This window comes from Apiospora kogelbergensis (assembly GCF_038363985.1).
Source record: "Apiospora kogelbergensis strain CBS 113332 chromosome Unknown utg000006l_segment0_segment0, whole genome shotgun sequence".
In the NCBI taxonomy this organism is placed as follows: Eukaryota; Fungi; Ascomycota; class Sordariomycetes; order Amphisphaeriales; family Apiosporaceae; genus Apiospora; species Apiospora kogelbergensis.
In genome coordinates, this window is record NW_027117423.1 from 3,615,511 (window position 1) to 3,626,929 (window position 11,419).

Here is an 11,419-nt window from a genome sequence, read left to right on the forward strand (position 1 = left end):
GGCTCGAGAGAATAAAGGTTCCCACAACTTGGGGCGGATAGGAGTTGCCGCTCTACCTTGGTCGGCTTCTCAACCAACGTGCTAGGCCTTCGCCAGTTTGAAGGTGCAGCGCGGGATTGGCGACCTACCCAAAAGGCCTTGGCCAATGGACCTCGACGAACTTCAGTGCCACAGGACAGTGTCTGTAGCACAGAACCCCCAATATATCTCCACCTGTTTGCAGCAGGACCTATAAGTCAATGTTGCATGACGACGGAGAATAAGGCGCCGGAAGGGAACGGCAAGCAGCATCAAGAAGAAAAAAGGAAAGGCGTTCTTGATGGGTTCAAGTGTTGAAGCAGCCGGTGTTTCCTCTTCGCCAACTCTTACGCGAAATGGCGTAGCAGTTTATGTTACTGCGACCAAACTTCGATAGACGGATTGGTGTGTCTATATTGACAGAAGTCGGCGGTCCAGTTCTGTGCAAGTTGGGTCGAGTGATAACACCAGCATACACCCAATTATTTGCCAAATGAGCCTGTGGTTCCTATCAAGGAAGATCTTGGGGAAAGAGCGTTGGTTAGCACCGCGACGCGTTAATACAAGTACAAGTGTCGCGTTCTTGTGGTAAAGGCCACCTCGATAAAAGAACCGTCGCCTTCACGCTCAAATGGCCAATTGATTTAAACGTGTAGAGGAAGCATCGAATAGTGAGATGTATGCAGCTTACACTGCACTGCACATAATAAGTTTGGGGTAGATTCCAGTAAGAAAATATCACATACAGTCTTGGGTGCTCCCTTTCTACCAACACGAAACCCATTACCCACTATCATCAATGTGTCTGTCCTCCTAATCAATATTTATAAACCATGGAGTTCTTATGCAAATGGCATTTTATAATGATATATGCTTGGAAACCTCAGTCGGAATTATTTGCTGTCGTTCAACTCATCACTCCTACTCCTGCTATGGAAGATCTCAAACGTCCGTTTCCTTTGTCCTTACAGGCGATGGGTGGTGCACGTGATCTGGAATGCCGGGGAAAATACGCACGGTCAACCCCTCGGCTCGTCTAGCTTGGAACCGATGAAGTCGCCCTCACAAAGTTTCTAAGCAGGAGGTCATCCATCCACTGAAACAGCATCACGATACAGCCAATACACATCTTCCGAAGTTGGAAGGTCAAGTGTGTATATACAGATAGCTATTAGCTAATCAGGTTGTGTTGGCGATGATCAAGTATTCAGGTGTACATATCTGTCCAAATCTAAGAATGGATTGTTGTTAGTCGGTTCTTGAAGCTCGACGGCGATGATTGCATACATCCATGCAGCCATGTCTGATGCAGCGAGGAGGTCCAATCCGCCCTCGATGATTTACTTTGCAGCCCCAACGCTTGCATGGCAGGCTTCGAAACAGTCCCAAGGAGGCAGAGACGGTGATCAATGCCCTCGTGTTTTTTTCGGGTCTTCAATTAAGCTTCACCGCATATGTGCTGTCGTCCCTAGTATAGGGGCGGAAGCCTGTCGCATATGGCTTCCAGGCTTCTGTTTTGTATTTACCTCGTCCGCCCAAAAGCATGTACCTGCTTTTAGCGTATGATGCACGTTAGATAGTGGACCACCTGCCCCAAATAAATACCGCTTCAGTGGTTGACGTGTAAGCAACGTAGATTGTAAGTGCCCCTCACCTGTAGACAAATGCGCAATGCAATTAGATGTTTCTAGGGAGTCAGGGACATGCGTATCCATGCTCATTTATGAGGACTCCAGGGTATGGTGATCTTTGATGATGTGCCGTTGCCCTATCGTCATGTAGGATCACATAGTCGAGCCTGGTCAATGGATGAAGTGAATCGCAATTATGACTGAGTAGAGGCAATGGTAATCGTAATGCCGGATTATGAGTACGCTTTGACAGTCAAGGCTGGTAGGGAGGGCAGAGGGATGCTCTGAAAGGCGCCTGTGGCCATGGGCCGTGGGCAATGTGCATTCGACGAGCAAGCAGCACTGATCTGGTTGCTTGGGACAAGCCAGTAGTGTCTTGCCGCCAAATCAAACCCATCTTGCCAACATACCGACCCCTTTTGAGTTAGTTGATATATAAACCGAAGTACATAAAGCAGGTCGTGTTACAATTGCTCTGATCTGCTCTGCTTTTACACTGATCCAATGTTAGTTGTTCTGTTCCGTTCTGTTTCTTTATCACCCGCCTGCCCATCACCACTAGTCAACTAACGGCCGCTTTACTTGGCGCCCACCTCCCCTCCAATACTACCACTACTATCTTGCTTGCTCTGCCTGCTGCAGCTCTGCTCGACCCAACCCAACCTGCCGCCTAACGAAAACCCCCCTTGGTCTAGACGCTTTTTGTTGATTGTATGGGAGATTGATCCAACGACTACCGCTCCGGACACCACACCCCCAAACCAAACGCGACCCGCATATTCATTCAATATCCGGTCCCCTGAGAGAAACGTCACCGCATTCTACTCCCACTCCTGCTCCCACTTCCTCTCTTCAACAACGGTACCAGAACTGCAACATTGACAGCTGATCGCCCATCATGGCCAACGACGAATACGATGTGAGCTGCCTTCTCTCGCTGTCCCATTACCCCTCACTCTCAATCTGCCTCTCCTCGCCGTTGTCGACTCCCCACCAAATCACAAAGACACATGTAGCTAACAATGACGATCGCAGTTTCTCTTCAAAGGTGCATCCCCCTCGACATGCCTCTGCGACTCGCGACCCGCGTCCTTAACGAAACAGCTTACTGATCTCTTTTGCTTCTGTTTACAGTGGTCCTGATTGGAGACTCGGGCGTCGGAAAGTCCAATCTGCTTAGTCGATTCACCCGAAACGAGTTCAACTTGGACTCCAAGTCGACGATCGGTGTTGAATTCGCTACGCGGTCCATCCAGGTCGATTCCAAGACCATCAAGGCGCAAATTTGGGATACTGCTGGTCAAGAGCGATACCGCGCCATCACCTCTGCCTACTACCGGGGCGCTGTCGGTGCGCTGCTCGTATACGACATCAGCAAGCACCAGACCTACGAGAACGTCACACGATGGCTGAAGGAGCTGAGAGATCATGCTGATGCTAACATTGTCATTATGCTGGTCGGAAACAAGAGCGATTTGCGACACCTGCGCGCAGTTCCCACGGAAGAAGCCAAGCAATTTGCTAGTATGTGCCCAGGTCATAATCAGGCTCCCATATTGCTGGGAGGCTGCCGTTCCCAAGCTGACATAGGTTCTACAGGCGACAACCACCTCTCTTTCATCGAAACTTCTGCTTTGGATGCAAGCAACGTCGAGTTGGCCTTCCAGAACATTCTGACTGGTACGTTGATCATATCTTTCCTATGCCTCTCCAACAACGCAGCAGCAAAGCACATGCAGTCCATGGACCCAGCTAATACAGTGATTCTTCAGAGATCTACCGAATCGTCTCGAGTAAGGCACTCGACAACGACTCCGCCGGTGGCCCTACCATCAACAGCGGCCAGACCATTGCAATTAGCAAGTCTGCCGATGAAAAGGCAGATGCTGGAAAGTGCTGTTAAGATTCTGCGTGGACCGTATCTCGTAATGTCCCAGGGATGCTATGGTCATAGGATTGGTATGATGATAATGGCGTCGCATATGTCCGGGATGCTTTACGGCACGAAGCAAAGGGGTCAGGAATTGATTTTGTTACTTTCCTCTTGTAGAAGCAAGGCTGGAGCTTTCCCGTTTTCTTAAAGTAATTAATGTGCTTGCTGAGTTCACGAGCTGACATGAAGAGATGTTCATTATGCGCCTGCACATCACCGCCGTAGGCTTGACCTCGTGTCGGCATAGCAGGCTGAACTCCAACCTACCCGTGAACCAGCAACAGTCCTTCTGGAACGACCCTACTTGCTAGCCTTGTTGATCAGCAAAACAAGCTATCGTGAACATGAACCTACACCTAACTATATTTTTAGTTTACCTCTGTAGACGTGCTGTGATATATCACGACAGGACGAGCATGACCTGACTTGTAGACCATATCGCTGAAGACAACACCATTCCAAATTTGCTGCCTCCTGCCTCCCCTTTCTCTGACAGCAGATAGGAGGATGTTCCAACTCAGTGGATATTTGGGCATCGTAGCCCCGCATGCGCATACCACACCGCCACTAACCACCCACTTAGGTACTTGTGCAGCAGAGTGCCACATTTCTTAGTAATCTTATTCTTATCGCAATCTCTATCGTTATCGTCCAGAAAAAAAGTTCCAGGCGCGGCATTGCAACAGCTCGAGGTGCTGCAATTTTTGGTGGCATACATGTGACTTGCGACAGCTGTTTTCATTTTCAGCACCACCACAACCAGTCCTCGCGAATAGAGAGGATTACTTCCGCAACCTGAACTTGGAGTCGCATTGCAAGAATCTATTACAAAATACCACTGGATCGCCAATTCGGTACTTGCCTCGAGCACCAAAGGAAATCATGGGTGGAGCGTACAAGTCGCTGAACGGCAGCGAGAAGGCCGACCCGGTCTCTGATAATGGAGCCCGCAAGCAGAAGAGCCGCGTGCTCGTCGTGCCCAGTCGCGGAATTACCTATCGGTAAGAGCAGTCGGGAAGCATGAAGCTGAGGATTCCACTGTCACATCCGGCAACAAACTGACCAGCGCGTACGGATTGTAGGCACCGCCATCTCATCAACGATCTTGCGGCCATGCTTCCCCACGGAAAGCGAGACGTGAAGTTCGATTCGAAATCCAAGCTCTACGGTAGGACTCTTCTGCAACCTCTGGTTGGCCCCTGATGATTATGTAAGAGACTGACTTTGGCACAACAGAACTCTGCGAGTTGGCTGAGATGTCGAACTGCAACAACCTCATGTACTGGGAAGCGAGAAAAGGCCAGGATCTATACCTTTGGATGTCTCGTATTCCAAATGGCCCGACCATAAAATTTTATTGCCAGAACCTACAGACGATGGAAGAATTGCACTTCGTCGGAAATTGCCTGAAGGGATCTCGAGTAAGTCCCCTGCCCTTTGCCTTCTCTCATGAACCGGAGGAGCGAAATGCCGACTCAGGGATCCTGAGCGCGGTCCCAACTTGTACGCCTGGGATTTGTCACTAACCCCATGTCATAGCCGATTTTGTCATTCGATGCCGCATTCGACAAGCAGCCCCACCTCAAGGTCATCAAGCAGATGTTCCTGCAAACCTTTGGAGTTCCTGAGGGTGCCAGGAAAAGCAAGCCCTTTATCGACCATGTTATGACATTCTCCATTGCGGACGGCAAGATCTGGATCAGAAATTACCAGATTAACGAGACCGAGGCCAAGGCTCAGATAGGAGAGGATGGAGAGGCAGAGAAGACCTCTTCCAAGAGCCGTACTACCACCAAGGACACAGACATTAATCTTGTTGAGATCGGGCCCAGACTCACGCTCTCGCCCGTGGTTATCCAGGAAGGTTCCTTTGGTGGCCCTATTATCTATGAGAATAAGCAGTTCGTCTCTCCGAACCAGGTCAGAGCAGACCTGCGGCGGCAGCAGGCAGGCAAGCACAACGCTAGGTCTGAGCAATTCGTGGAGAGAATGGCTAAGAAGGGTGATTTGGGCTTGCGGACGCATGGAGGCAAGAAGATGCCTACAGATGCTCTGGATTCCAGAGAGCTGTTCGCCTGAGGGATTGCATAACAGGAAATGGCGTTTGGCGTTTGGACAGGGACTGATGTGTCCCCTGGCACAAATGTATATTCAACCTCAGGCTTGTGTAAGTGCCTCGGACCAGTGCCAAGAATATGCTACTTGTTAACTCATCTCGAGCCACACCAAGCCTTCTCCCTATGCCCTATGTCAGATACGTGACGGGGACAAAGATACACTAATTGACGTGCAATGCTTTAAGAAATGGTCTCTCGGGATGATTGAGACTATGCAGCAAATAGTGGTCAGAATACTCCGTAGTGGGGGTTATCCCCAAGGGATGCTGGAGGCGCTTGGGCCATACAACCCCAGAAATCAAGTTGGAAGGCCCCGGCGAATAGGTGCTAAATTGTTCCGGCAGGTGAACGAACGTCACGGCCACTACAAGTCGCGTAAGTCAACTTGGCCGAGTCTTGTCTTGAATTCTTCTTCACCCAACCATAGTTATGGCAACACAAAATCGAATCTGTGCCTCAATGGCACTTATAACTTGTGAGCCGGATATGTCCTCGTCCATTGACAACACTTACTTGGATAGCCCCAAAGGAGGGGTTATTATTGATTGAGTCCTTCCGTGCTGAGGCCCCTTGGTTGACTGTGCGGTTTGCAGAACTCAGCATTGCTCGACTCTGCTTGCAAGCCGCAACCCGTTAGATCAAGGAGTCATATACATCCCACAGCTTTCTTGGGACGTCATTACCTCTCTTTATAAGGAGCGGTCGACTGTAGACTCATTCTCAGACCCGGGAGAGACACACAAGTGTGGTCTACGATATCTTGAGAAATTCAGTCTCATAGGTGGTTGAGACAAATTCTTACATAAACAGGCTGTTTTCATTCATTATATATTGTAAGTAGGTACTATCGCCGCCTTCCTGGTTAGAGTCTGAATGTCTAATGACTTTTTAGTCAGAAATTACATATCGAAGACTGCAATTATGGCTGGCCGAGCTTTCTATCTCTTTACTGAGATGCCTTCCGAGATACTCATCAATGTCATGAAACGGATGGGGGTCAGAGATGTTACCAACTTTGCCAAGACAAACAAGCGCCACTGCGAGATCTTCAAGGAGAACCAAATCACTCTCATGACCAACGTGCTCCTCGATCAACCCGAATTTGAGTCAATTCTCTACATTTACACTCTTGGCAAGATCGACTTTACTCACGCCATGATGTACCCTCGAAACATTTATTTTAATCCACATCGAGAGGATGGCAAGATTATTCATTTCACCCGATTCCCTGTTTCCTTTTACGAGGGGAAGCTCATCTGCCCTCGTAAAATTGAGTTTGAGCTTCGGGATCTGTCTGCCATCTGGAACATGGTGAAAGCGGTTGACTGGTGGGTGGAGGAGTATCCTCGCTTACGGTGGCATCAAAACCCCGAGGACAGCCGATGTCTGAAAGCTAGCGAGGAGGTAAGACTACGGAAAGCCATCTCGACATGGTGGCTATTTGCCGACTGCTTTCATAACCAATGGGCCCGGTATCCCTACTTGCCCAAGCTATGGCAAACCGATGATCGACTACATCATATTCGCCGCCTGAGTACCATCGAGATTCGCGAGCTTGATAGTCTCTGGGCCATTATAGAGGCCACCATCTGTCGTGATGTTTGCACGGACATGGGGCCAGATGTAAGTAGCAATTGCATTCGGCCAGTATTGTGGTCCGTTGATTCCGTTTTGCTGATAGTGACTTTTCAGGAATACAACATGCCCTGGGGTTATTACGAGGGCCGGAGTAATAACATCGTGCGCACACTCATGAAGATGAATCCCGGAAGTCTCAAAACCATTTTGGAGAAACGTCCCCGTACCAACCAGCTGGGCATCATGCAGATGGCACGAGGTCTACAGCAGCACTTGAGCGCCGATCAAGAGGTGTTGTCTGCGGCCATTAACACTGTCCTGCAAGAGCGGCTGCTGCTTCAGTGCTACAGCATCGATGAACTCCCTTTTAGTGGTATTTTGGATGAAGAGGTCTACGTGGGCGGGGATGAATCTTTTAGAACGGACGCCTGGCCGACTGGGAATCCACCGCTGTCTAAGCAGGAGATCGCCATGTATCCGCCTGAGCCTACCCTCCCGGTTCCTTACGGCGATGATGCGCACGAGTGCTAGGTCTATCAAGAGGTTGTGGCAGCTCATAACCGACGTATCGGATCAGGGGTGGACTTGGTGATAGGTGCAGGAGGCCGTACTTCTATTCTTTATCCTGTGTTGTCGAAAATAAATACTGTTATAATCGATCTGATGGCGGGATACAGGCCTGCCTTTCCAAATATATCGTACCAGAATCGAATTCTTGTCAAGGCCAGTTATCACACTTCATCCTCATGGACTCTTCTTTTCGATGCAGATGGCAGAGGCTTGTTCGGGTGTGGTATGTATGTAGTCTCATTCCAATTTAATCGGGTCTTGATTGGGCCAATGCCGAGGGGACGCTGGGGGCGGCTCAGGTACCTGAACTACAAGGCTAACTAGTGGCCTTCTCCTGCGCGTCTTGCCCATTGATGCACTCGTGTGCTGTAGCTCCTTCAACACATACTGCATCAAATAATAATTTCAAGGCCCTGCGACCCAACGCGAACGCTGGCGTGGCCATTTCCGTCGCTTCTGCGTATCGAGTTGTCAGTATTGCACAACTTGACTGCCTCTGGCTACCAAAGACTTCCTCATTTTGAGCCGCGCGCAAGCTGCAACGGGTGGCAGCATGGACTTCTAATTCATCGTGACATCTTCTTACCTCTCCTTCTCCCCAAAGTCGCAGCCCACGCCTCTCACAACCAAAATTTACGTTGCAGATCGGCGAACTCCCTATGTAAGTTGGATGCTCTTCTCCCTCGGCGATGCGTTGCATATGCTAGTCCCAGCTTATTTGGACATGGTTACCAACCCAAACTGGCACCTCTTGGAAGTTGCGCCCCAAACGTCTGGTTGCCCATGCCCACCTGCATATCACGGACTATACACTGGTGACACCTCATGGCGGATGCCAGTCCCCAAGCATACGGCTTTTCTAATATTGCCAGCGCAAGTTCCTTGGTGGAAAAAAGTACAGATTAATAGCGTGAACCTTGGCTAATCTCTATCTACAGAGATATCAAATCCACGTGAAGCATTCATTGTGGAGAGCTTTCTGGGCATCTTTTTGCAGAATCCAATATCTCAGCTTCTGAGTTGGGACTTTTAGGAGTGCAAGACAACCTGCCACAGCACACCGTCCACTGAGTGGACCCAGGCTTTCATTGATACTCGTGTACATATGGTATTGAGATCAGTGCATCATGGATCAAGGACATGGCGCCTCCGAAGGCGCAGATCATGACATGCTTGACGCACCGAACGGTCTGGGTGACCATGAGAATTACTTGCAGGGCGAGAATGGCAGCAACCGCGCAGCCTTTGATGGGGAATCAGATATCGAGGTTGACGACTATGAGATGCCCATTGACGAAGAGGCATTTTTGAGAACCAATGTGCCTAGGAAGGCTCTTCTTCCCACGGGCTGTTGTTACGATCCGCGCATGAAACTCCATGCAAACGCTGATTTCGGTCCGTCGCCTCATCACCCGGAGGACCCAAGACGCATAGAAGAAATCATGAAGATGCTCAAGAAGGCAGGGCTCGTCTATACTGGTCCTGATACGGACCTGGCCAACATTCTGAAAGATACCCCAACCAAGTACATGTGGAGGATACCTGCCCGCGAGGCTACGAGACAGGAAATCTGTACTATGCATACACCTCAGCACTACGACTGGGTGGAGGATCTACAAACAAAAGACACCCAGGAGCTGCGGAAAATCAGCCACGATCTGGACCAGGGTCGGGACTCGTTATATGTCGGTGCCATGTCTTTTGATGCAGCTCTGCTGGCAGCGGGCGGGGCCATCGAAACTTGCAAGAGCGTAGTCGCGGGCCGCGTCCAGAACGCTCTTGCCATCATCAGGCCACCGGGTCATCACGCAGAATACGACGCCGGAATGGGATTTTGCCTGTTCAACAATGTTCCCATCGCCGCTAGGATTTGCCAGCTTGAGTACCCGGAGACTTGTCGCAAGGTTCTCATTCTCGATTGGGATGTCCACCATGGCAACGGCGTCCAAAATATGTTCTACGACGACCCCAATGTCCTTTACATCTCCCTCCACGTCTATGCCAATGGGGATTTCTACCCTGGCAAGCCCGATAATCCCGAGATACCAGACGGAGGCATAGAACAAGTTGGCGAAGGCGTGGGTCGAGGAAAGAATGTAAATATTGGCTGGAACAACCAAGGAATGGGCGATGGCGAGTACCTCGCAGCGTTCCAGGAGATTGTCATGCCTATTGCACAAGAGTTTGACCCCGACCTGGTCATCATCTCTGCTGGTTTTGATGCTGCTGATGGTGATGAGCTTGGAGGGTGTTTTGTATCCCCGCCATGTTACGCACACATGACACATATGCTGATGTCCCTTGCGGGTGGCAAGCTTGCTGTTTGCCTGGAGGGCGGCTATAATCTCAAGGCCATCTCCATGTCGGCTCTTAGTGTGGCCCGGACATTGATGGGCGAGCCACCGCCGAAGCTGTCTCTCCCTCGTATCGACAAGGACGCCCATAAGGTTATCCAGAAAGTGAAGGTGACGCAAGCTCCATACTGGGAGTGCATGCGACCTGGAGTGATTGATGTACCTGCGATGGGCCCAGGATCGGCACGACTGCACGACGTTATTCGGGGTTTCCAACGGCAGGTCCTGGCTGAAAAGTGTGGGCTGATTCCGCTCTTTATTCAACGGGAAGCCCTTTTCAAGTCTTTTGAGAACCAGGTTCTGATATCGCCCGGCATTATGGAAAAGAGAAAGATCATCCTGCTGATCCATGATCCGTAAGAGCTTCTACGTGTTTCGTTGTGCAGTATTGTAGTTTCCTGAGGCTAACCTGTGAACAGTCCGGAGCTGGTGGCTATGCCAGACAAAATCGATAATCGAGTTGACCCGCATAATGCCTTTGTTGTAAGGGAAATGTCTCGGTCGAGGACTCCATGGTGCAAATAGCTAACAAGTGCATAGATGGATGGCGTTACTTCTTATGTCGAATGGGCTCACCAGAACGACTTCGGAATCATCGATGCCAACATTCCTCATTACATAACACATCCAGAGGACACTGACCCCTATATTCAAGGGGCTGATGAGAGAACGCTTGGCATACAGATGAAGGAGTTAATGAATTACATCTGGGACAACTACATTCAGCTCTGGGAGGCGGAAGACATCTTCCTCCTTGGCGTTGGTAATGCCTATCTGGGAGTTAAGCTCCTTCTTACGGAACGACGTAAGTTAGCCTTGGCAGCAAGTCGGAGTGGAGTGAAATGAACGGGCATAATATGCTAATGAACGATGGGCCACAGATTGCAAAGACCGTATATCCGGAGTTATTAACTTCGTCACGGGCAACCTTCGTCCTGTAAAGTCAAGTATTGACGAGGACCTCTCTGGGTGGTACAAGCGTAACTCTTTGGTATACGTTGCCGACGATCACGCCTGCTGGATTGATGCGGACATGGCCAAGAAAGTGAGTAAGAAACGTTTCGGCGGTGTGAAGAGAAGCAGCCAGAGGGGGCTCAACAAGATGATGCATACGCATGCGAGCGAAGTGCATGAATGGATCACCGAGAGGGTCACATCAGACAAGGCTGGGGATGAGTCGTCAGATGAAGATACAGATCCGCACCTAGCGGGATGAGA

At 50.0% G+C, this 11,419-nt stretch overlaps 4 protein-coding genes across 4 annotated transcripts; all 4 read left to right on the forward strand.

Moving 5' to 3' along the window:
* Positions 1 to 2,547: 2,547 nt before the first annotated feature.
* PG998_009978 (Ras-like protein Rab-11B) lies at positions 2,548 to 3,552 on the forward strand (the record flags this gene model as incomplete). The annotated part of the gene is made up of 5 exons (XM_066876794.1): positions 2,548 to 2,568; positions 2,685 to 2,697; positions 2,784 to 3,173; positions 3,249 to 3,329; positions 3,422 to 3,552. 5 exons carry the CDS (start codon positions 2,548 to 2,550, stop codon positions 3,550 to 3,552), a joined length of 636 nt encoding a protein of 211 aa, XP_066728950.1.
* A 912-nt stretch (positions 3,553 to 4,464) lies between these two features.
* On the forward strand, positions 4,465 to 5,661 carry PG998_009979 (Brix-domain-containing protein; the record flags this gene model as incomplete). Its single annotated transcript, XM_066876795.1, has 4 exons — positions 4,465 to 4,583; positions 4,665 to 4,750; positions 4,819 to 5,003; positions 5,122 to 5,661. The coding sequence occupies 4 exons, from the start codon at positions 4,465 to 4,467 to the stop codon at positions 5,659 to 5,661; spliced, it is 930 nt and encodes a 309-aa protein (XP_066728951.1).
* A 992-nt stretch (positions 5,662 to 6,653) lies between these two features.
* Positions 6,654 to 7,808, forward strand: PG998_009980 (uncharacterized protein; the record flags this gene model as incomplete). The annotated part of the gene is made up of 2 exons (XM_066876796.1): positions 6,654 to 7,322; positions 7,392 to 7,808. The coding sequence occupies 2 exons, from the start codon at positions 6,654 to 6,656 to the stop codon at positions 7,806 to 7,808; spliced, it is 1,086 nt and encodes a 361-aa protein (XP_066728952.1).
* Positions 7,809 to 8,974: 1,166 nt separating this feature from the next.
* PG998_009981 (uncharacterized protein) lies at positions 8,975 to 11,417 on the forward strand (the record flags this gene model as incomplete). The annotated part of the gene is made up of 4 exons (XM_066876797.1): positions 8,975 to 10,557; positions 10,621 to 10,684; positions 10,742 to 11,006; positions 11,083 to 11,417. The coding sequence occupies 4 exons, from the start codon at positions 8,975 to 8,977 to the stop codon at positions 11,415 to 11,417; spliced, it is 2,247 nt and encodes a 748-aa protein (XP_066728953.1).
* Positions 11,418 to 11,419: the final 2 nt, after the last annotated feature.